Source organism: Lygodium microphyllum, chromosome 11 (genome assembly GCF_053477565.2).
Source record: "Lygodium microphyllum isolate KBCC chromosome 11, Lygodium_microphyllum_v1.1.10, whole genome shotgun sequence".
Classification (NCBI taxonomy): Eukaryota; Viridiplantae; Streptophyta; class Polypodiopsida; order Schizaeales; family Lygodiaceae; genus Lygodium; species Lygodium microphyllum.
The window spans coordinates 92501858-92527256 of record NC_141145.1 but is presented as its reverse complement, the minus strand read 5'-3'; the positions used below and the strand labels follow the sequence as shown (position 1 = coordinate 92527256).

Genomic DNA, 25399 nt, shown 5'->3' with positions numbered 1-25399 from the left:
CCGCTTCTGTTGAGAAGCTTTATGCGATGATTCCTAATAACTTGAAGAAGGAGATTTCTCCTCTGCTTACTGCTTGCATCCAGGCTCCGAAGGCATCACGACTTGTCATGGGGAAAGGTCAGTCTCGGTCTCTTGGTGCACAATCCTGAGACCCGCCTCCTCACGTGCAGGAGTTATCGAGATTCCCAGAATTCACCAGGATTCTACCCCTTTTATGAGCCCATGATTGAGATCGCACGATAAAATGAAGGCCTGCTCTCTGCAACACTCTTCTCAGGTCAGAGACACAGAGGCCATGGGTCAAGGCCTGCAAGCTTGTCCAATCTTGCTGCTTTTGGGTCTTTTGCCTCTTCTTCCATCAGCTTTGGCAGGCGTTCCTCATGTCTGCTCTGTGACTGATTACACTTGCTCGTCAATGCATGATGACTCGCGTGCCAGATTTGACCTTCTTGGCCCCTGTAGAGGCCACTACTTTGGCCTTGTCCACGCCAGTGCTTGCCGCTGTCCTGATCTTCTTGTTGTAATCAGCGAGCTTGCTGTTGCCGGAGTTCTGCTTCTGGTCGGCGCCAATGGAGGCCTTCGAATTGTCGTTCTTGTAGCCCTTGCAAATCGTTGAAGAGGGGAAACGGAGACATGGTGTACTGACAAACAGAGAACAGCTGGGGGGGGGGTAGGAAGTGCAGCAAATCAGTTTCTCGTCTGACCTGACGAGGCCCCATGGTCTCCTCCTGCACACTTGCCTTCCGCAATGTGGCCACAGTTGGGGCTGCCTTGATCGCTTGTTGCGGTTAGTGCCCACCATAACCATCCCATCTTATGAAGAGGCATGCATTGCTATGTCACCTCTTGCACATCGACAGATTCTCCATCACCGAGGACCATGGAAGAGCTTTTATCAGCACTTCAGCGTCTGCAGATGAAATCCTTAAACAACTCTAGGGAGGCAGCAGCTTTCAGCTAGTTGGGAGCTCAGGGGCCCTTGTGGGCAATAGGGCTTGCTGCAAAACAGCAACAGGTTCGCAGTGCACCTGTGACACCCAAGTCTAGATATGCATCCCAGCAGGTGATGGGAGCACAACAGGCTGCTGGAGAACCCTTGTCTGTACCCCTTGAAGCACGAGTGGAGTCTTGGCGTGATCTCCAGATGCAGTCAAACCTTTAGTGAGCTCCCCAAGAAAGGTTGCCATCTCTGGTACTTCTTGACTGTTGGGGCTCTTCAATGCTGTACCTGTGCACAGTAGGGTTCCCTGAGACTGAAAAAGGAACTAAATCTAAAGGAAGGAGAGAGAAAGGAAGGACCTAAAAACTAAGCTCTGATACCAACTCTAATGAAGGAGACCTAGGAGAGAGAAGGAGAGAGGGGAGAGACTGCAGAGAGGAGAGAGAAAGAAGAAAAAGATGAGAGAAGAAGAGAGAGAAAGACTAGGAGTAGAGAGAGAAAGGCAAGAAGAGGAGAGAAATGGCTGGCAGCCATGGAAGGATAGGGGAGAAGGTGAAGAAGGTGAAAGGACAGATGTATATTTATCAAATGGTATCTATGCAGTGTTCCTTACACCTTTTATACTTAGGTCAACTTGACCTAAGTATTTTCCCTCCATTACACATAAGAGCTGGAGCTACATCAATGCAATGGTGGGTTTTTGTTCTTTTGTTGGGGGGTGGGGTGTAAAAATTACACGGCGCAGCGAACAGAATCTGAGAAAGAGATAGAGAGTACACAACAGATAAGAGGAGAATCAATAAATTCTTTAGCTCCAAACAACTGATACAAAGATGGCTCTGTCCACCCGTGCGCTTCCACTGTGTGAAGCTTAGATGGCGATCTAGATAGAAGTTAGGTGAAGAGCTTAAGGCTAGTTGGAACAACAACTCTGACTGGGTGAAAGATGAATAATCGATGGCTGTGAAGGGGTTTAGCTTTTTTAGCCTACGAAGGCCGTTAGGTCGGCCTGACTGACCTACCATATGAGCCTCCACTAGTCGGCCAGGGAATATTTCCTTTGCCATCGAGCTGGGGGCGCTGCCCCCGGACCCCCGCTAGGGGGGCCACTGGCTCCCCTGGACCCCCCCAGCTAGGGGCCGCGGAAGGACCCCAAAATAGGGACCCCTTTTAACTCTCTTACCCTGCAAATCGATGCAATCTGCCTCGAGTTGCTACTAGCTTAACCACTTCGTCTAACCCAAAGATTAGACCCACAACGGTCACCTTTTTGCCATCCGGTCACATAGACCTCATCTGATATACAAGTCAGGACTCAACCAATGTCCGGGCTCACATTTGGCTTCTCTTCATAATGGGGGCCTTACAACTTTGAGCACCATGGATCATTGGTGGCATCTAATGAGGGTAGGGCATTGATCATATCTAACACCCCCCCTCAATGTCCACCCATAGGTAAACTATCTCCTCGGCCCAATGCCGAGTCTCTGAAGATGAACTTGAAGCAGATCCTTCGTAAGTGCTTTGGTGAAGATATCTGCTCCATTCTCCTCCGTTGGACAGTAGACCAGTTCCACTATCCCATCCTCCATCAAATCACGCACATAGTGATACTAGATCTCTATATGTTTGGTGCGTGCATGAAACACGGGATTTTTGGCAATGGCGATGCAACTCTGATTGTCACATCTCAGCACAGTTGGTTCTTCATCCTGCACTCCCATATGCCATATAATCCTTCTCAACCATACTGCTTCAGATGCAGCAAAACAAGCTGCCTTGTACTGTGCTTCGGTAGAAGACAATGCCACTATTGGCTGCTTCTTACTAATCCAAGAGAAAATTCCTGAACCCAAAGAGAAACAATAACTAGAAACTGACTTCTTGGAATCATTGTCTCCTGCCCAATTTGAGTCACAGTTCCCCACAAGAGAAGTTCCAAAACTGTATGTGATACCATAGTCAAGAGTTTCCTTTAAGTATCTGAGCACTCGCATCCCAGCCTTCCAATGACTCTCATGAGTTTTGTTTGAGAACTTGCTCAAAATACCAACAACAAAACTGATATCTGGTCTGGTGTTACACAAGTAGATTAGACTGCCGACCAACCTCCTATACCTCCCAATGTCTGCTAGTGTTGATGTATCCTTGATGGATAACTTTGCATTCACCTCCATAGGTGTAGCTATCTCCTTGCACTCGGTCATGCCAAATGCCTTTAAGATCTCCCATGCATACTTCTTCTGAGAGATGAAGATCTTTCCTGGCTCTTGCTAGACTTCAATCCCCAAACAATAGTGCAGTAAGCCCAAGTCTGTCATTTCAAACTTAAAACTCAAAGCCTTTCGAGTTTGGTTGATCATATCTTCATAGTCCCCTGTAATAAGAAGGTCGTCCATATATAGGACAATCACTACAGACTTTTTACCATCCCTGCAAACATACAAGTTAGTATCTAAGGCACATCTTTTGAAGTTTAGGTTTAAAAAGAACTTATCTATCTGATGGTACCATGCTCTGGGGGCTTGTTTCAGCCCATACAATGCCTTCTTCAGCTTACACACTTTGTTCTCAGAATGGGGGGCCTCAAACCCTGGTGGCTGAGCCACGTACACCTCCTCCTTGAGGTCACTATTTAAGAACGTTGACTTAACATCCATTTGGCACATTGGCCACTTCTTGTGGGCAGCCATTGCAAGTACCGTGCGAATAGTGGTCATTCTAGCAGTTGGGGCAAATGACTCTTGAAAATCAAATCCTTCAACTTGTGAAAATCCTTGGGCAACCAATCTAGCTTTGTACTTTTCTAAGGTACCATCAGTCTTGTACTTTATCTTCCCGATCCACTTGGTGCCCATAAGCTTTCGCTTTGCGGGTCGATCCACTAGCTCCCAAGTGTCATTCTTCATTATGTTGTTATACTCCGCTTGCATAGCAGGCTTCCATGATGGATCTGTGTGCTTCTTCTAAGTCAGTTGGCTCCTTTACTTCTCTCATAATCTCAACCATCAAGGCCATATTGACTATGTGAGCAGAAGCCCTCCTTTGCTCCTCTATTCTCTGAGACCACCTTGGTCCGTCTGCCTTCTCCTCAACAGATGCAAGCATAGGATTATTGTGGTCATAGAGCTGCTTCACCCAGCGCGGCAATGGCTTTTCCGGCGGGGTGATGTTAGGTCGGTGAACTTTTTCCTCATCATTTGAAGATGATGCTTCCTCCTCCTTAAGGATAGGGACAGCTCTTGGGACAGGTTCATAGTGGACTACTTCTTCGCTTGATGATAAAGTGGAAGAACTTGCCTTCTTCTCCTCCACTGTATGCGGCTCCTCCTTGAACACCACATCACGGCTCACGATGATCTTCTTTGTCTCTTGGTCATATAATTTGTAAGCCTTCTACTCATCACTATAACCCAAGAAGATACATTTTCTGCTTTTGGTTTTAACTTGTTTCTCTTCTCATCTGAAACATATGCATAACATTCACATCCAAAAATTGTGAAATGTGAGACAGATGGTTTTTTACCAATGTAAGCCTCATGAGGTGTTTTTCCCTTGAGAGCCTTTGTGTAGCTCCGATTTAGAATGTAGACTGCAGTATTAACAGCTTCAGCCCAAAAATGGTTAGGCAATCCCTTGCTCTTTAGCATGCATCTTGCCATCTCCACAATGGTGCGATTCCCGTGTTCCAGAACACCGTTCTGTTGAGGTGTGTGAGGTGTCATCAATTGACGCTTGATCCCTTTGCTCTTGCAAAAGTCTTCAAACTCCTTTGAGTTGAACTCACCACCACCATCTATTCTAAATTTCTTCACACTTTTCCCTGTTTCATTCTCAACAAGTTTTAGCCATTCTTTAAACTTACCAAAAGCTTGAGTCTTATCACGAAGGAAGTACACCCATATCTTCCTACTGTAGTCGTCGACAATCAACATAAAATAAGAAGATCCCCCCAAGGCGTGTGTAGGCATCTTACCACACAAGTCAACATGTACCAACTCTAGAGGAGCCTGTGCTCTATTCTTGATTTTTTGTGGAAATGCCTTTCTCTGTTGCTTGCCCATCATACAAGCTTCACATGGTTCCTTCAATTCAGTTATTGTAGGAAGGTGAGCAACCATACCTTGCTTTTGCATCTCCTTCAACATTGCAAATCCGATGTGTCCAAACTTTTCATGCCAAAGCTTACTTGTGCCCACTCCAGCGGTGGCTGTAAGAGCACTTAGCTCATACAGGTTGTTCCTTCTTTCTCCTTTGCCAACAATTGTGCCAACACTATCAAGAATTTCTGCACTTGTCTTCTTGAACCTCACTTCATGACCAAGATCAGTTATGGCAGCAACTGATAATAGATTTCTCCTGATTTCGGGAACATACAACACTTTTGAAAGCTTTTTGACTTCACCATTTGCAGCAACAAAAGAAATAGTACCTGTGCCCGTAGCAGGGCATTTAGCATCATTTCCAACCGTCACAGTGATGGATTCTTGTAGAGGTTGCATAGAACTGTATAGACTTTTCTTGTTGGTCATGTGACGGGAGGCCCCACTATCCAACACCCATGAGTCAGTGGTAGATTCTTCTTGCGCCGAGGAGCACACTTCCTCAACGGTTGCCATGAATAATTCCAACTCTGCTTCAGCCGTATTGGCTGTCTCTTTCCCTTTACTTTTAAGGGTACGATTCTTTTCATCTTGTAACCGGCTTGTTCACTGGGAAGGGCGGTAGTGTACAATCAAAATATATAAATGCTTTCACCCAATTTAACAGTCGCCCACTTTACCTGAACTTAAAGACATAGAATCAAGAAGACATACAGGAAGCTAGAATGCTCCTGTTGCAACACATACACCCTGTTGGCCCCTAAATTAGGCGCCCCTTGCGGTATTTCTTTATTTTTAAAAAGAGAAAGTACAATGGGCTGTCTTTCACCTATTTTGGGTGAAATTTGACAGCATAACAGTACAATTACTGACCCAAATCAAGTTGACCAGGAGGGGAAACTCTGCCCAAGTCTGAATCTTCTGATTGGAGTGCAGAATTGGCCATTTCAGCCTGCTGTATTTACTGGTTCAGACCTGTTCTGAAACCTGTTTACAACTCTTACTGTTCCCCGTACTATTCAGCCCACTGTAATTACTGGTTCAGTCCTGTTCTGACACCTGTTTTCAGCTCATATTGTTCCCTGCACTGTCCTGCATCATCTGGGCCAAATGCCCCTTGATTCTGGCATCAATTGGGCTCTGAAATAGCCTCTGAACAGTCTAGAATCAGAACTGATTTAATGCTGTTTCAGACACTTGCTTGGTGAGGTTACCACCCTCACCTGTTCCTGCTTGTGGGTAGCAAACAACTGCTTCTGTTCCTGGAGAAAAGAGGCTCTTGCCTCATGCAAAAACAACATATTCCACACAGTTGTACCTGAATCAGAAGAAAGGCCCTTGATTTTGCAACATAACCATATTGTCAGGGAGAGAGAGAGAGAGAGAGAGAGAGAGAGAGAGAGAGAGTTAGAAGCAAACTCAAGCCTCTGTGCATCATAGACAAGGTAGACCAGCTCTCAAGAGCTCTCCATTTGCAGCAATCTATCTCCCTTTCACAAAATGAGCCCCCCATGCATTGAAACTCGTTTTTGTGCTACCCTCTCTCTCTTTTTTGGGAATTTATGCCCAAATTGTGACACATGGCATATATGTAACAATTTTCCTGTTTAAACCTTTCGGTTTAAAATTCTCCATCCTCGGTTCAAAATTTGACCTCGGCACAGACCAGAGGATTAATCCTTGTACAAAAACGAAGATAATGACGCGAACAAATTCTGGGGTCCAAAAATGGTAACTCCCTAAATTTTAGGAGTTGCTTTCATTGCATCCCCACTAGTCTTCTGACCATCTTTGCAGACTATGGCTACATCCAAATTTGTAATGTAGCTCAACTGAAACTGAATTTCCACTGATGACCCCACATGGACTAATCTCTTGAAGATTTGTCCATCTTCACTTTGAACTAGTCTCTTCTAGGCTAGTTTTTCAACACACTTGTCTATATACACTTTCACAAGTCTCTTCCAGGCTTGTCAATCTATAGTGCCATCAGTCCCTTCCAGACTTATACTGGACCTTAACTGTCCAGTCTTGACTCACTAGACATTCCTGTCCGTTTCACAAATTGGCCATGCAACTCAGGCGTTTAGATTTCAAGAGGGATCCTTCCAAAAAGAAAAACCAAATAAAATATGTAATAATGAAATCAACAAAAAGGTAATAGTTGTCACAGTCTTGTGACATACCTCCCTCTCGAAATCGCAAACGTCTTCGTTTGCATGAATGTCATACATGCTTCCAACTAACCCAGTGAACTTACACTTGGCATCACATGTACAACACATACACGCTATCAGTCAACATTGTGAACTGAACACACTGTTAACACATGTATGTTCTAACTGTGAAACATGGCAGACTATCATCATGTGACTCCACATCACTGTTTCCAGATATAGTGGCCGGTACACCACAATGATATCCCCATAGTGGCAGATTCTCATTTGATGACTCCACATCACCCTGACTAGAGATCTAGTGGCCGGTACATCAAAATGATATTCCCACCGAGTCAATTCACAAAATACATGCCCTATCGAGTAACCATTGTTACAACATGTATTCAATTCAATAGAAGTAAAAACTGTATTCTTGCAAGCAATACTTACTTCTTTAGCATTGAGAAAACCATATGGACACAATAAGTGTTAACCTGTATAAAATCTGTTTCTGTATATAATTTCTTTCTTGAGCAATTGTCACTTTGACAATCTATTTCAGCTTAGAGATACAAGGGGTCAAGGTAGGTTGCAAGCGAAATGCTTCAAGGTAAAGTTCCAACACATTAGGTGACTCTGCAAGTTCACCTTCGTCCATCCACTTAGCATCTATAGCTGGATGAAAATTGACGCTCCTTCCAAATGGTCAAGGATGTCGTCAATTCTTGGAATGGGGAACCTGTTCTTGATGGTACTCTTGTTCAACGCTCGATAATCTATGCACATGCGCCAAGAGCCATCCTTCTTCTGCACTAGGAGCAGTGGTGAGCAGAAGGGAGATGAACTTGGCTGAATCAGCCCTTTTTCCAACAGCTCATTCACCTGGCTCAATATCTCTTTCTGTTGGGCTGCACTAACCCTATACGGAGGTCTATTTGGTGGGCTACTGCCTGGCACCAAATCTATCGCATGATCCTCAGACCTCTCTGGTGGCAACTGTGATGGTAATGAGTCAGAAAAACAATCACTGAACTGAGACAAGAAAGTAGACCTGTCTCTATCTAACATAGAAACATTTGACTCATCATTATCCTTGACATCACGTGCAAAAATCAAGTACGCAGAAAGATGATTCTTTATTACAGATGTAATGGCAGAAGCCGATACAACAGGTACACACTCTCCTTTAAGCTTCACATCAAGCACATGAGTCTTTCCCCTATGTTCCAAAGTCAATGTCTTGTTAAAGGCATCCAACACACCATGCTTTCTGAACATCCATGGCATTCCCAACAAGACATCACAGCCTTCAAGTGGCATGATATAAAATTCTTCTGCATCAATATAAGACTGTATATGAAGATGCAGCTTTCCAAGAATGGGTGTCATAGACTCTGAGTGGCCAGGACATGCCAACCCTGCCTCTGCTGTGTAGCCCATCTCATCTGCTTTGATGCCCAAAGTAGAAGCCAACTCTGGTGAGATAAAGTTTGCGTTAGCTCCAGGATCAAAGAAAATAAGTACATGTTGATCCCTAACTTTACCCCAAGCTCTGCAAAGCTCATTAGCATCTGAGTGTGGCTTGTCTCCGAGCATATTTGGCACTAAACCTGCTGAAGGTTTGGGCTTCTTTCCTTTCCTGTCCTCTTTATCATCATCAACTGATCTCTTATTCTTGTCCGGACAATTAGACGCAATATGACCAGTCTGCTCACAGATAAAGCACTTCCTCTCAGCCATTAAAGCCTTTCTCTCTTCAAGAGACTTGTGCACAAAAGGTTTCTTCTGGTCCTTTGGCTGCTGTCCAAAGAACTTGGCTGGCTTCTTCTTGAACTGCCAAGATTTACCTGTGCTTTGAGAAATCTGAGAAACCTGTTTACCAAATGGCTTCTTTGCTGAAAATTTTTCAGATTTGTCCTGTTTAATGCTGCCCCCAAAACCACTTGACTGTCCCAACAATAATGCATTTCCTGTGGTAGCATTCTCAATTAACTGAGTCAAAGTGGTGACCTTTGTCTTTGTACAATAATTCTGGAGTTCCTTGGGCAGTCCACAGCAATATTTCTCTATCTGCTCGGTCAATGGCACAACCCTGTAAGAAGTGACTGGAAGCAAAGCCTCCCAAAACTTCTTGTTATAGTCTTCCAGATTCTTGCATTTAGATGCATCCAAATTGTGCCAAGCTGACATAACATCAATCTCAAATTCATTGGTCAACCAAGCAGAAGCAAATACTTGCTTAAAGTAAGTCCAAGTGGCAGGATCCTGTCCTTGCATCAACAGTGTACTCCACCACTGACTAGCATTGTCCTTAAGAAAAGTGGCAGCTTTCCGGACCTTAGAAGGCTCTGTAAAGTTCCCTTCTGCAAATGCGGCATCAAATTGCTGTAAGAAAGAGAGAGCCTTAGTCCGATCTTCAAATCCTCGAAAGATGTCAAATTGTACGGCTGCACCACCTTTCTTGTATGGCTTTGGCTTCTCATGAGCCATCAAAGGATCCGTAGGATATGCCTGTAACATAGGAACACTAACAGGTGGCATAGGAGTTGCCTGACCACTGACTACAGGGCTTGTAGACACAATACTTGCTTGTTGGTTTTGATAACCAGCCATACCAAAAGTGCCCTGTGGCATGCCAAAACTGCCCTGAACACCTTGGAATCTAGGCTGCATGCCTATGTTGCCATACATGGGGTTTGGCATAAAACCTTGTGTACCCCCAAACACTGTTCCTGGTACATAAATCTGGTTTCCAGGTGCATAACCAGCTATACTCTGAAATACAGATCCACCTCCAAAGTACCCAGGATGTACAGAGGTCGGTAGGAAAACCTGTGGTAAAGTCTGAAAACTGTTTCCCTGTCCATTTAGGCCAACATTTGGCTGCTGTAAAGTGGCAGGCTGAACTGGCAATGCCTGTGTAATTAGTGTTTCCGCCACCTGTTCCTGGACAATCGGAACCAATCTTGGAGTCTCCATTGACTCCGCAAGCTGCCTTGGTGTTTCCACTGAATCTGCAGCATGCTTACCCTTATCCTGGACCTCTACTGGATCCAAAATCTTTGCAGATGGCTGCAAAAATGCCAAAAACCTTGGATTCTGCATCACTTGAGTAAACATATTCACAGCAGCAACTAACTGAGTCTTGAAAGTGTCTTCCTCCATAGAAGAAGCCGTAAGAACTTGTGGCTCAACCATAGCAGGAGGAGTAACAAACTGTGGAGGTCTAGAAGACTCTCCCACCTCATGAACAATAGGGATCTCCTGTGATGAAGACGCTTCCTCTCTGGTGTCTTCCTTTCTATCAGCCATAATGCACAATTCTGTGTCTTACACCCAAACAAACCCTGGCTCACTCTTTAGGGAAAAAGTGATTCGATCTTGGCAATGGAACCATGTAACCGGCCTGTTCACTGGGAAGGGCGGTAGTGTACAACCAAAATATATAAATGCTTTCACCCAATTTAACAGTCGCCCACTTTACCTGAACTTAAAGACACAGAATCAAGAAGACATACAGGAAGCTAGAATGCTCCTGTTGCAACACATACACCCTGTTGGCCCCTAAGTTAGGCGCCCCTTGCGGTATTTCTTTATTTTTAAAAAGAGAAAGTACAATGGGCTGTCTTTCACCTATTTTGGGTGAAATTTGACAGCATAACAGTACAATTACTGACCCAAATCAAGTTGACCAGGAGGGGAAACTTTGCCCAAGTCTGAATCTTCTGGTTGGAGTGCAGAATTGGCCATTTCAGCCTGCTGTATTTACTGGTTCAGACCTGTTCTGAAACCTGTTTACAACTCTTACTGTTCCCCGTACTATTCAGCCCACTGTAATTACTGGTTCAGTCCTGTTCTGACACCTGTTTTCAGCTCATATTGTTCCCTGCACTGTCCTGCATCATCTAGGCCAAATGCCCCTTGATTCTGGCATCAATTGGGCTCTGAAATAGCCTCTGAACAGTCTAGAATCAGAATTGATTTAATGCTGTTTCAGACACTTGCTTGGTGAGGTTACCACCCTCACCTGTTCCTGCTTGTGGGCAGCAAACAACTGCTCCTGTTCCTGGAGAAAAGAGGCTCTTGCCTCATGCAGAAACAGCATATTCCACACAGCTGTACCTGAATCTGAAGAAAGGCCCTTGATTCTGCAACATAACCATACTGTCAGGGAGAGAGAGAGAGAGAGTTAGAAGCAAACTCAAACCTCTGTGCATCATAGACAAGGTAGACCAGCTCTCAAGAGCTCTCCATTTGCAGCAATCCATCTCCCTTTCACAAAATGAGCCCCCCATGCATTGAAACTCGTTTTTGTGCTACCCTCTCTCTCTCTTTTGGGAATTTATGCCCAAATTGTGACACATGGCATACATGTAACAGTTTTCCTGTTTAAACCTTTCGGTTTAAAATTCTCCATCCTCGGTTCAAAATTTGACCTCGGCACAGATCAGAGAATTAATCCTCGTACAAAAACGAAGATAATGACGCGAACAAATTCTGGGGTCCAAAAATGGTAACTCCCTAAATTTTAGGAGTTGCTTCCATTGCATCCCCACTAGTCTTCTGACCATACTATGGCTACATCCAAATTTGTAATGTAGCTCAACTGAAACTGAATTTCCACTGATGACCCCACATGGACTAATCTCTTGAAGATTTGTCCATCTTTACTTTGAACTAGTCTCTTTCAGGCTAGTTTTTCAACACACTTGTCCATATACACTTTCACAAGTCTCTTCCAGGCTTGTCAATCTATAGTGCCATCAGTCTCTTCCAGACTTATACTGGACCTTAACTGTCCAGTCTTGACTCACTAGACATTCCTGTCCGTTTCACAAACTGGCCATGTAACTCAGGCATTTAGATTTCAAGAGGGATTCTTCCAAAAAGAAAAACCAAATAAAATATGTAATAAAGAAATCAACAAAAAGGTAATAGTTGTCACGGTCTTGTGACACATCTCTCTTCTTGAGACAACAATCTGCAATTGCATGTCATTTCTTCTTGTAGTAGAAGCACTCTCCTTGAAACTTCTTCTTGCCGCCCTTCTTCTTTTTGTCACCATCATTTTTGGTAGATGAACCACCTTTGCCTTTTGCATTGGCAAGGAATGCAGCATCTCCATTGTTGCTTCCTTCTCGGGCTTTCAGCCTCAACTCCTCCTCCATCAATAATGCACAAAACTCCTCAAAAGTCAAAGCTTGAGGTCTCACCTGAGTATTAAGGGCAGTTACTAGACCATCAAACTTTTGTGGACAAATCCAAAGACACCTCCGAGCTAGCTCTTCACTAGTCTTTTGTATCCCAGCGTCAGCTATCTGGTCGCGCAGATTCTTAATCCGAGTGATGAATGCTTCAACCGTCTCTCCTTCAACAAACTTCTCCTCTGCTAGTTGATTCTCCAAGTTTTGAATTCTTGTTTGGTTTCATGTTTCATACTGACTCCTTAGTACATTCCAAGCCTCTGACACTTTGGTTGTATGCTGAATCAAAGTCAGAACACTGTCAGAACAGCTTGTAACTAAGGCACACAATGCATCTGCATTCCTTCGTTTCCAAGCTCGTATTCGGAGGAATCATCACACTAGAATTTGATGGGTCGGGTTTAGGCTGTGGTTCTGCGTCAGTCCCCAGTACAGTCTTTAGAAGCTCATAAGAATCAATGATAGTTGTAATTTTGAACTTCCACAAGGTGTAGTTTGTACCATTTAACTTGCCTTCGCTGAAGGTTGGTGGACGAATCCTCAGTATTTGAATAGCCGGTACAGCAGCACCACCTCCTGCACCGCTTTCTGATGCGCCAGAACCGCTTCGAGAAGTCGACATAGTTTCTCTTTGCTTTTGAAGCCTTTGTCTCTTGCACACTCTCCGATCTCTAGAGCCCCCTGGGCTCTGATACCATGTAAAAATTACACGGTGCAGTGAACAGAATCTGAGAAAGAGATAGAGAGTACTCAACAGATAAGAGGAGAATCAGTAAATTCTTTAGCTCCAAACAATTGATACAAAGATGGCTGTGTCCACCCGTGCGCTTCCACTGTGTGAAGCTTAGATGTCAATCTAGACAGAAGATAGGTGAAGAGCTTAAGGCTAGCTGGAACAACAACTCTGACTGGGTGAAAAATGAATGATCGATGGTTGTGAAGGGGTTTAGTTTTTATAGCCTGCGAAGGTCGTTAGGTCGGCCTGACCGACCTACCATATGAGTCTCCACTAGTCGGCCAGGGAATATTCCCTTTACCATCGGGCCGGGGGCTCTGCCTCCGGACCCCTGCCAGGGGGGACCGCTGGCCCCCCTGGGACCCCTCAGCCAGGGGCCGCTTCCGCGGCCCCCGGACCCCAAAATAGGGGCCCCTTTTAACTCCCTTACCCCGCAACTCAATGCAATGCGCCTCGAGTTGCTACCAGCTTAACCACTCTGTCTAACCCAAAGATTAGATCCACAATGGTCACCTTTTTGCCATCTGATCACATAGACCTCATCTGATATACAAGTCAGGACTCAACCAATGTCCGGGCTCACATTTGGCTTCTCCTCATAATGGGGGCCTTACAACTTTGAGCACCATGGATCATTGGTGGCACCTAATGAGGGTGGGGCATTAATCATATCTAACATGGGGTGTGGTGGGGTCCATGGGGTAAAGAAGCTAAGCTGAAAGGATATTGATCCAAAGAGGATTTCACCCCATAGGGAGGTTTCGGAGGGGATGGGATATAGGGTCTAAGGTGGAGTGGTATAGATCTAAGAAGAGGTGCCATCGTGCAACATTAAGGTGTTATGTCTCCCCTATTAGACCCCCTTGTAGGCTCTTTTGGGGGGATGGGATCAAGAAGGTAAGGTGATGGAGATAGATCCAACAAGGATTGCCATCCCACCATGTGAAGAACATGCTATGTCTCCCCCTAGATGCAAAGGAAGAGATACCTCGGCTAGTACCACTAATGTGAATTGCCTAAAGTTGACCCTAGAATCATTTGAGAGTATGAATATTTGAGCTCTAGAGCCCAACCAAGGTTGTAAGCACTGAGGTACTGAAAATCAGCTGGCAATGGGCCTTCCATATGTGGCATCCTGTTAGGAGACCTTGTTAGGATCTTGATACCTCCCAAATTTTTGACTGAGAGTTTGTTTGCTAGAAAGTGCCTCTAGTCAGATGATGTACTACTAACACAAAGCCCTTGGAATTATGCAATCCAAACTCCACTCCACTTGGTGAGTAATCTTGGAAGCACCTCCCTTCAGTAGTTGCAGCCTACGCCTACTCACATGCCAAACTTAGTGCTTTGGGGTCTTTAAATGCTATTTGGGCCATGTTTGACTCACTCCATCTTGTTGCATTGGTGCTGGCCAATTGCCCAAACCCATCTTGCCATGAGCAATCAATCTCAAGAAAAAGGACACTAATTTTGGGGTTGCATCTGTCTCATATGCCGCTCCAAAATCTAGGGCTTTGGATATTGTGCTCAACCAATTCCTGCTCATGATGGACCTCTTGTGAAGAAATACCCTAACACAGAAACACAAATAACACCATACGAGAAGACATAGACTGATAGAAGAACGTAGTTAGGGTTAGGGTAATGTGATATTAATGTGACATTAAAAGTGATATTTAATGTCACATTAATGTCATAAGTGTGGAATGTGACATTAAAAGGGATATTTAATGTCACATTAAGGTAAATTTAGGGGAACATGCACGAGAATGACCGTCCGGGCTCTTGGGCGCCCGAACGGGGTTAAGGGGAATCTAGAGAGTAAGGGAGTCCAAGAATAGTAGGACTCCAGGAAGTTGACGGCTGGCAAAGAGATTAGCTTGGAGGGCCAGCACTTATCTAGGCGTGGCTGGGAGGTGAAGAACACTCGTGCTTCCATCATTTTCAAGAAATCTGTCTCCGTCATCTATCATTGGTATTAGAGCCTATGTTTTTGATCATTAATCGAACAGAAATCCGTCAGGTTGTCAGTTGCTAGTCAAGCCGTCAGTTTTTGTAACGCCGCGTGAGCATCAGGCGACGGGCCGAGAAGAAAAAAAAAACGCACGGAAGAAGTGCTGCGTCATATCGCGTGAACATCTGGAACCAGGCGCCGTGAAGACGCGACGGGCCGTCAAAGAAAATTAAAAAGAATTCCAGCGCCACGTCACATTAATGTGACCTTCAATGTTACGGCAGAAACGTTACGGGCAGAAACGTTACGTTACGGGCAGAAAAATAATAAAAAAAGCGAGGATCAGGGTCGCGAGGACCAACTAGATCAGACGTGGAGCTGCCAGCATCCGCGAGAACCAGATCAGAAGTGGAGCCGTCAGTTTCAGACGCGGGTCATTAAAAAAAAAACAAAAACGTGATTCTGTTATGATTGCTGTTGACGGGTAAATCCGACTGCTCTTGAGACGGATAGGACTGCAACTGCTGTGAGACAGGCAGAAAAATATCATACACAACTGAAGCCACAGCCTGCCATTAAAAATCAGGGAAGTATTTTATCTTGTATGCAAATTTCTTATTTTTGCTTTCCAATTCCAGTGTATTAATGGCAGAAAAAGGGAAAGAAAGGGTAATGGAAAGTTCTAGTTCCGGGGATCAACCTATGGTAGATCCCCATGAACCAGACATACAAGAAGAACAATGGGGAGAATTTTTTGCCACGCGAGAGCAATTCGATGATCTTTCTGCTCGTGTGCAAACTCAGGGGGTTCAAATGGAATTTTTAACTCAAACACTTACTGAAATAAAATCTCAGTTAACTTTATTGTTGGAAAAAGATAAAAATAAAATAGAAATCTCAGATGTCCCATCTTCATCGAAAGATTTAGATGTGACTATTCGAGATCCTAAAGAACCCCAAACTTATCATAAATTAAGGGATAATCCGGTTTTAAAGGATATGAAACCACCTCAATTTTACGGGGAGGAAAAAGATAGAAATAAAGATACAATCTTTAATTTCCTCCAAAAATGGGAAGATTTACATAAATTAAAAAATACCCCACCACATCTCCAAGCACTGGAGGCCAGTTTAACTTTGGGGCCCAAAGCATATAAGTGGTGGCGAACTTTAAAGGAGACGAATAAAATACCTGAAACTTGGGCTCAATTTGAATCCCTCTTTTTAAAAGAATTTCTTCCTAAAAATGAAATGGAAAGAAATTGGGAAGATTGGGATTATGTCAGACAAAAGGGACGGCCCCTACTGACATATCTGGAGGAATATCGTGAGATAATCCTCAAACTGGAAGGAATTGATGAATTCCAAAAAACAAGAGGATTCATTAGGGGACTGGATAAAGCCTCTAAAAAGGAAGTAAAACGGAGTTTACCTAAGACGCTTGAAGAGGCAATTAAATTTGCATTAATTTATGAAGATAGTACGCGTCCAGGTACACTCACCAGTCTCACTGATATGGAGCCCAAGTCTAAGGAATTAGAAACCTCAAAATTTGTGGGCAAATTTAAAAGGAAAATACCATTTTTCAAGGGTAAAAAACAACCTTTTGAAAAGAAACCATATATGAGGCCAAAGTTAAGTCCTGATGACTTTGATAAGGCCAAAAAAGAAAAGTTGTGTTTCAATTGCCTATCCCCTAACCATGCTGCTTGGAATTGCCCTCAAAAGAAAAAGGGGGAAGACAAAGGAAAGGACAAGGGCAAGGGAAAAGAAAAACAAATCCATGTAGTGCAGACCTTAGAATTAAAGGGCCATGAAAAGTATAAATCTTTAGAGGTCTTGCACATGGATATACAACATAAGTGTTGTATGTCAACTTCTTTGTGGCAGCCTACTTTTGGGCCACATGATTTACTTAGAGTACATGGATTGATAGCTGGAAAACGGGTTAGAGCCATGATAGATGACTCTGCCACACATAATTTTATAAATTATGCACTTGTCAAAAAATTGAAACTTCCCCAACAAAAGAGTGAGCATCAATATGTTGTGCGTATGATGCAAGGCCAAGACAATAAAATATGGGATACAATGGTATCCAATTTGGAAATCGAGATTCAAGGATACAAAGATAAGCTTGATTTCCAAATAATGAATATGGAAAGAGCTGATATTGCCCTAGGGAGGGAGTGGCTATGGGGACTGGAACCATCCTTAAAACGTAGCTATCACCATAATACACTAGAATTTGAAAGGGATGGTAAGACTTTTGTCATTCAAGGTGAACATGAAGTATCTGATAATCCTTTACTGTGTTCTACTGAAGTTCAGAAGCTGATAAAGAAGGAAGTTTGTGAGGTATATATGCTATGGTCTCTTCCTGTACAGAATACTTTTACTTTCTGTAATATAAAGCAACAATTTTCTTATGTTTGCGAATTGAATGTTAATAATGAATTGAACAGTTTGTTAGATGATTTTAAAGATGTGTTTCCTTCTGATTTACCAAGTGGCCTTCCACCTGATAGGGGTGAAATAAATCACCCAATTGATATAAATAAGGATATACACCCAATTTCAAAACCACCGTATAGGTTAAGTGAAACACAGCATCAAGAAGTTGAGAGACAAATTAAGGATTACCTGGATAAAGGATTTATTCAACCTAGTAATTCACCTTGGGCTTCACCAATTTTATTGGTAAAGAAAAAAGATGGTTCTATGCGACTTTGTGTTGACTATAGAGCACTTAATAAAATAACGGTGAAGAATAAATTTCCTATGCCCAGAATGGAAGATCTTTTTGATCAATTGCAAGGGGCAAAATTCTTCACAAAGATAGACTTAAGATCAGGTTATCACCAAATAAGAATTAAGGCACAAGATGTTTCCAAGACGGCATTTCGTACTAGATACGGGCATTATGATTTTTTGGTGATGCCTTTCGGCCTTACTAATGCACCAGCTACCTTTATGAAGCTGATGAATAGTGTTTTACGGCCCTATCTAGGACATTTTGTAGTAGTTTTCTTGGATGATATCTTGATCTTTAGTAAATCAAGAGAAGAACATTTGGAACACTTACAATTAGTATTCCAACTGTTAAGAACACATTTCCTTTATGCGAAGAAAACTAAATGTGAATTCTTTGCACAAGAGGTCAAATATTTAGGGCATATAATCTCGAAAGAGGGAATGAACATGGATCCAGAAAAAGTAAGGGCAATTATTGAATAGCCACCTCCACGGAACTTGGAAGAGCTGCAGATCTTCCTAGGTTTATCTGGATTTTATCGTAGATTCATTCGAGATTATGCCAAAATAGCTGTTCCAATGACAGACCAACTTAAAGAGAAAGGGAAAAGTTTTAATTGGGGAACAGACCAAAATGAAAGTTTTCAAAAACTTAAGGTAGCTATTGCTACAGCCCCAGTATTATTAATAGTGGATCCCAATAAACCATTTGTGGTTGAAGCTGATGCCAGTGATAAGGCAATAGGCGCGGTCTTATTACAAGAAGGTCGACCAGTTGCTTTTGAAAGCAAGAAATTAGATCGTGCAAAACAGAATTATTCTGTTTATGAGAGGGAGCTGTATGCAATAGTACATGCAATGAAGAAATGGAGGCACTATTTGTATGGTGCCAAACTTTTGATTTTATCGGATCATGAAAGCATTAAGTGGCTTAATGATCAACCGGATTTACACGGGCGTAAAGCCAGATGGGCCGAACTCCTCCAAGAGTTCGACTACGAGATAAGATATAGAAAAGGAAAGTATAATATAGTAGCTGATGCACTCAGCAGAATGCCCATCATTAATGAATTGAGTTTTACTCAGTTCACTTCCAACTTGCTTGAATCTTTAAAAGGGAAATGCCAGGTTGATCCGGCATATTCCAACATATGGGAAGCAATAAAAAATGGGGATCCAAATGAAAGTGCTTCTACTGAGGAAGGAATATCTGAGGATGTTTAACTAGGAAATGGAGCATCAGGGGTTGCTCAAACTGGATTCAAGTGGAAGAATTTTACCATTGATAATGGTTATTTACTCTACAAGGGTAGGGTATGTGTCCCGAAAGATATAGAAATAAGGCGCCAGATACTCTTTGAGTGTCATGATACCCCTAGTGCGGGACATCCAGGAGTTAATAAGACTTTTAGTCTTATTAAAAGGCAGTTCTATTGGCCTGGAATGAATAAGGACGTCCTTGACTATGTGGTCAAATGTAATAAATGCCAGGTTAATAAAGCTGAAAAATTAAAAATGGGAGGACTTCTCCATCCATTAGAAATTCCTTCGGGAAAATGGGAGAGTATCTCCATGGACTTTATTGTTGCTCTACCTAGAACACAGAGGGGGCACGACTCTGTGTGGGTAATTGTGGACAGGTTAACCAAAATGGCTAGGTTTATTCCAACTTCAACTGATGTTAAAACACCAGAATTGGCTAGATTGTTCGTAGAGAACATATACCGATTGTATGGCCTTCCGGCAAATATAGTTTCTGATCGGGATAGAAAATTTGATAGCCATTTTTGGCGTGCGGTATTTAGGAAATTGGATACTAAACTTAGCATGAGTACGGCGGATCACCCGCAAACAGATGGGCAAACTGAAAGGGTTAACCAAATTCTTGAAGATATACTTAGGGCATATGTAAGTAAAAGGCAAACTAATTGGGAAGAGTATTTACCGATAGCAGAGTTTGTATATAACAGTGCCAAACACTCTTCCACTGGATATAGTCCATTTATGTTGATGTATGGGTTTCAGCCCAGAGCTCCTTTTGCAGTAGGACTGCATAAGGAAAAGGTTCAGGCAGCTAAAGACTTTTTGGAGGATATGAATAGTATGTTAAAATTTGCTCAAGAAAATATTAAAAAAGCTCAAAATCGAGCTAGAGTATATGCAGATCCTCACCGAAGAGACATCTCCTTTGAAGAAGGAGAATTGGTCTATCTTAAGGTGCCTGAACAAACTAAAACTATGAAAAAGGGACATTGTCCAAAGCTTTCACCAAGGTATTGTGGTCCTTTCATAATACTTAAAAGGGTGGGAGAATTGGCTTACAAGCTCCAACTACCTATTGGTAGTAAAATACATCCAGTTTTTCATGTAAGCAAACTAAGGAAGAAGCTGGGTGATTTGGATAATCTAATTTTAAATGATGATATTGAGGAGTTATTCTATGACCAATCTAATCCACATGAACCAGAAAAAATATTAAATGTTCGTAATAGACGAACGAGGAATACTATTTATCAAGAATGTTTGGTTAAGTGGAAAGATTGTTCAGAAGAAAGCTCAACATGGGAGCGAGTAAGTACTTTAAAGAAAAGGTTTCCCGATTTACAGTTAGACCTTCCAAATATCGTTTTCGAGGACGAAACCGATTCTTAAGGGGAAGGAAATGCGACATTAAAAGTGATATTTAATGTCACATTAATGTCATAAGTGTGGAATGTGACATTAAAAGGGATATTTAATGTCACATTAAGGTAAATTTAGGGGAACATGCACGAGAATGACCGTCCGGGCTCTTGGGCGCCCGAACGGGGTTAAGGGGAGTCTAGAGAGTAAGGGAGTCCAGGAATAGTAGGACTCCAGGAAGTTGATGGCTGGCAAAGAGATTAGCTTGGAGAGCCAACACTTATCTAGGCGTGGCAGAGGTGAAGAACACTCGTGCTTCCATCATTTTCAAGAAATCTGTCTCCGTCATCTATCAGGTAATTAAGAGACAATGAACACTGAGAATGAATGAAATGATGTGACTATTGACTATACAATGCTCGTGTAGCAAACACATTGTGCAGTGAATGAATACTGTATCTCAAGGATTAGGGTAGGGGTAATGAGCTGGAGAGTGTGTCGTACTTTGAACGGATCTTGAATCGCAGCAAGGCATCCTCTAGATGTCGAACACCAACAAATGCAGCCAAGAAGGTTGGATCTGATGCAGACGGCAGTGTAGGAGAGAGAAATACTAAAAACGTAGGTGAGGAGAGAGAGAGACTAAAAATGCAAGAGAGAAGAGAGAAGACTAAAAACATTGGCTGCAGGAGAGAGAAAACAACAAACTTAGGCTGCAAGAGAGAGAAAGAAATAAAACGTTGGAAAAACCAGCAGTAGCAGTAAGCATGCTGAAATCAGGCTGGAAATAGGCGCTAGATTGTTGTAGACAACAATGGCTAGCTTGGACCGCGATATCCTTTGCATCCGGGGTGTGGGCAGCAAGTTGAAATACCTCAAATTTGCAAAAATGAGATTAAGCCTGAATGGAGGGCAGCATACCTATTTATAGAAAGTTTGGGCCCTCCCAAGTGGATTTGTACTTATGGGATACAGACACTCTTGAGGAACGCATTTCTTTTTAAATAAACAAGGTTTCTTCCTTAATTAAGCATGTTTTGGGGCTGTGCTTTTGGCAGACGGTGCATGGGCTGAGTAACCAGACCTTTCCTCTTAGATTGACTACCTCATCCTCATCAAGAAAAATCTGGAAAGTGCTGTCCTTGCTGCTTTCTATCTTGGATCAGTTTGCCATTCTCGTGCATTTTGAAGACGATGGTTGTTGGGGGGCTGTGTCTCAAAGAATGGACTACAAACTCCTTGTCTCATGCGTTTGTGCTCCTACATTTTCTCCTTCGTGATCACTAACTTGCCTACTCCTTCTTCTTTCTTCTTTCTTCTTTCTTCTTTCATCTTTCTTCTCCTTCTCCTTCTCCTTCTCCTTCTCCTCCTCGTCCTTCTCCTTCTCCTCCTCCTACTTCTCCTCCTTTCTTCGTCTTTCTCTTTGTCTTCCTCTTTGTCCTCGCCCTTGTCTTCGTCCTCCTCCTTTAACCTTCCAAGTTCCATCCTTTTCCTTCTTCTACCAATGTTCTCATGCCTCCTTTTAAGTCATGGCGTTGGACCGAATTTGGAGGCATGTGACATGAATTCAATCATGTGTCTTGAAGGTTTGAAGTGTGTGTGAAATTAGGGTAGATGTTGTCGTAGGCATTTACATATTTAGATACCTATTTATTTATTTTAGGCTAAAATCTAAAACTCCTCTTGCCATTTCCAAAGCTAGCTGAAACTTTGAGACTCCGGTTTTTGCCATTTCCATTTTCCTTGTTTCCAAAACATTGTGGTGCTATGTGAATTGCCACATGGCCGAAGTTTGAATCTGAGGATGATGAAGAGTCGGAGAAGTCCTTGCCCTTCTTCTCCTCCTCCTCCTCCTCCTCTTTCCACAATGCCAATAGTTTCTTGCAATCCTTGTGGAGGTGCCCCTTCTTACCACGATGGCAGCACTGACCTTCTTCTGTTGCATGTCACCCCTCTTTGAAGTAGCCAAAGCTTTTGAAGGGTGGCTGCTAGAATGAGATGGTGACCTCCTTAGTAAACACAAAGCAAACTCATGCTCAAGTAGCATTGAGGTCATATGATCGAAAGTAACGGGTTGGTTTGACATTTGAGCTTTTAAGCTGTTTGCAACACCATCAAACTTTGAAGGTAGTTCATAGAGTACAATTCCCACAAGATTGGCTTTGGGAAGAGCAAGCTGTATGTTGTGAAGATGATCCTAGATGTGTGTCAGTGTGAGAATGAATGATTGAATCATATCAATCACTTAAAACCAAATAGTCTATAGTTGACCATAGAGGATAATACCTCTCATGGTTGATGGAGCCTTGTACATAAGTTGGAGCTTTCCTGCACCTCTGAAGGTGTATTGCAGGAGGTAATCTCCAATAAGACCTCCTTGAGATACATCGAAGAAGAGCTAAATATGCTTTGGCATCATCATTGTCCTGATCAAAATTGCTTCCTCATAGTTGTGTTCGCCCCAATCAGATGGAATAGGAGACAAGTTAGATAGTCAATGCTTTAACCTTGTCATTTGTGTTGCAAAAATAGAGCCATTTAGATGATATATGTAGTGAAGGTACGTAGGGGTTTGAGAGAGAATAGGCACTTATGATGAACAACCCAATGCCAAGAGTTCAATATTTCAAGCAAGAAATACTAGTTTAGATTAGAGTCAAGCGAGAATGCCAAATGAGATGAGTGTAGTGAACAAAAGCATGACAACCAACATGTGTGATCCTTCCCTTTAGTATTGAAATTAGATTGAAAACGCAAAAGAGTAGCCAAAAACATAGGCAGGATGAAGTTGACACATGCAGAAAAAAGAAATTTGATTGCTTAGAAGAACAAAATGTTGGTAGAAGCTGAAGCAAAAATGATGGCTAGACACGGAAAATGAAGGCTGTAGTAGAGAAAAACACAAGTATAGCATTGGAAATGCAAAGGAATTGGGTTGCCTAGCAGCTGAAAACTGCTGCCCAATTGTCAAAGTTGATGCCTAGGTTATTAGCCATTAATGTTAGTGGTGACAATTAATTAATTAATTAATGCAAGTTCAGGCTAATAAATGCTCAAGAATACTTGTATGACAAATCGACCTAATGATTTTGAGGAATTTGATGATTTAGATATTGAGTATGATAATATGTTATGAGATTAAAAATTAATTTAATTGGGTTGAAAATTATTGAAAAATGTAACTAGAAGGTTACCACTTGGCAAAACCTTCCAGTGCTTAGGCAATGATGCCAAAGAGATACATGCAAAATTGCATCCACTGCTAGAACATGGTCAACTTACCTAGATACAAGCAAGGGGTAGAGAGTATTGGACTTAGCACCACGTGCAATGACAAGATTTCCATGGGTAATCTTCTATGAGGAATTGCCAAAAGAAACTACATAACCTGCATCATTCAAAGTGCTAGTAGAGATAAGGCTCTTCGTGAGAGCCAGTACTACAGCTGGACATTACTAATATCAACTATCTCCAATGCTAAGTCATTACCCAAACGGACAAATCCAATCATATTGCGATAGGAGTGAAACCACTCTCTATGAGGGGTCACATGAAAGGAAGCCCCTGAATCTATTAGCCAACACTGAGTATACCCTAACAATGCATCAGTCAGTTGTGAAGTATTAAGAGAAGAAGTTGCAAGTATGAAATCATCATCAGAATCAGTGTACGCAACATTAATCTCTTCAATTTTAACACTAGACTTGCTAGAAACAATGTTGCGATTATCATTTTCGTCCTGTACTTTATCCTTGCCCTTTTCTTTGCGCTTATCCTGGCGCATCTTATGGCATTGTGGCAGAATATGCCTTGCTTTCCCACAGTAGTGATAAGTCAATGAGGATTTATGGCCATGGGACTTACTGTGAGACTATCCATGAGATTGAGAGCGAGACTATTGAGAGTCCTACCACAACGGTCATTACTGTCCCTACTGTTATTGCCTCTAACTATCAAAGCATGAGAGGTGCGGGAAGCATCGACATTCTTTTTGTTAACCTCTTCACTCAAAAGTGCACCCTCTACATCTTGCAACTGTAACCCATTAGTAGGTATGTTGGCACACATAGTAGTACGAAATGTATCCCATGATTTAGGCAGTGTAACTAAGAGAAACAAGGGAAGAAGAGCGCCCTTGAATTCAATCCCTTGTGAAGACAAATGACTGATAATGGAATGAAACTCATTTAAGTGGGTTGATATAGAAGTGCCCTCCTTCATGCAAAGGTCCATGAGTTGTTTCAACCAATGCATCTGAGAAGCGGGGCTGTGTTTGTCATAGACATTGCGTATCTTTTCCCATAATTTCCATGCGGATTGCTCGTTAGAGACAACATTATAGAACTCCTTCTTAGAGAGGGATAATATGATGGTGGATTTACGTAGCTCATCTAATTCAGCCCAATCATCTACATCAATAAGTTTGGGCTTGATACCCTTATGTTTCAAAAGCCTAACCTGCATTTTCTGCTCTAAAACTTGCTAGATTTGGGCCTTCCAGTAGTTGTAGTTGGTACCATCCAACTTGTCAATATCAAAGATAGAACTATCAGTCGAGCCGCCAGTCATAATGAGGGCATACAAGTGCATAAACTGTAAAGGAAGGCTACTGTACTTATTGCAAACAGCCCTAAAACCATTGTCAAATTAGGCTGAAAACAATGGGAACTAAGCAAGTAATGAATTATCCGCAAACTCAATGCAAAGAGTTGTTGAATGAAGGTGACTGCTCACATAAACAATGCAGTAAGTTGCAATTACAGCATGCTGAAGATGAAATACATCAGGAAAAAATCAATGCGAAAGAGGGGCAATCAGTGATATAAGACAAACTGCAATTGCCAAGGAATAGCTCTAACTAGCAGTGAGTGAATATGCTACTAGCACCGAGAATTGTCCAAGAATCAGTGTATCAGACTAAGATACA

General features: G+C 42.5%; 2 protein-coding genes across 6 annotated transcripts in view; one reads left to right on the top strand and one right to left on the bottom strand.

The window, feature by feature from the left end:
* The window catches only part of LOC148029084 (endonuclease 4-like), a 72499-nt gene that overhangs the window by 5522 nt on the left and 41578 nt on the right, over window positions 1-25399 (top strand). The gene's annotated exons all lie outside the window — the stretch shown is intronic.
* On the bottom strand, window positions 1044-10829 carry LOC148029085 (uncharacterized). Its single transcript, XM_087688751.1, has 2 exons — window positions 8048-10829; window positions 1044-1228 (listed from the first exon to the last, which is right to left on the bottom strand). Exons 1-2 carry the CDS (start codon window positions 10512-10514, stop codon window positions 1044-1046), a joined length of 2652 nt encoding a protein of 883 aa, XP_087544877.1. The 5' UTR covers window positions 10515-10829.

What these genes read in the sequence shown, in the direction of transcription:
- LOC148029085 (XM_087688751.1), bottom strand. Translation starts at nt 10,514, where the DNA reads ATGGCTGATAGAAAGGAAGACACCAGAGAGGAAGCGTCTTCATCACAG. An exon ending in AAAAGGGCTGATTCAGCCAA is followed by an intron (nt 1,229 to 8,047) that starts GTTCATCTCCCT and finishes TACTGTGCACAG; the next exon opens with GTACAGCATTGAAGAGCCCC.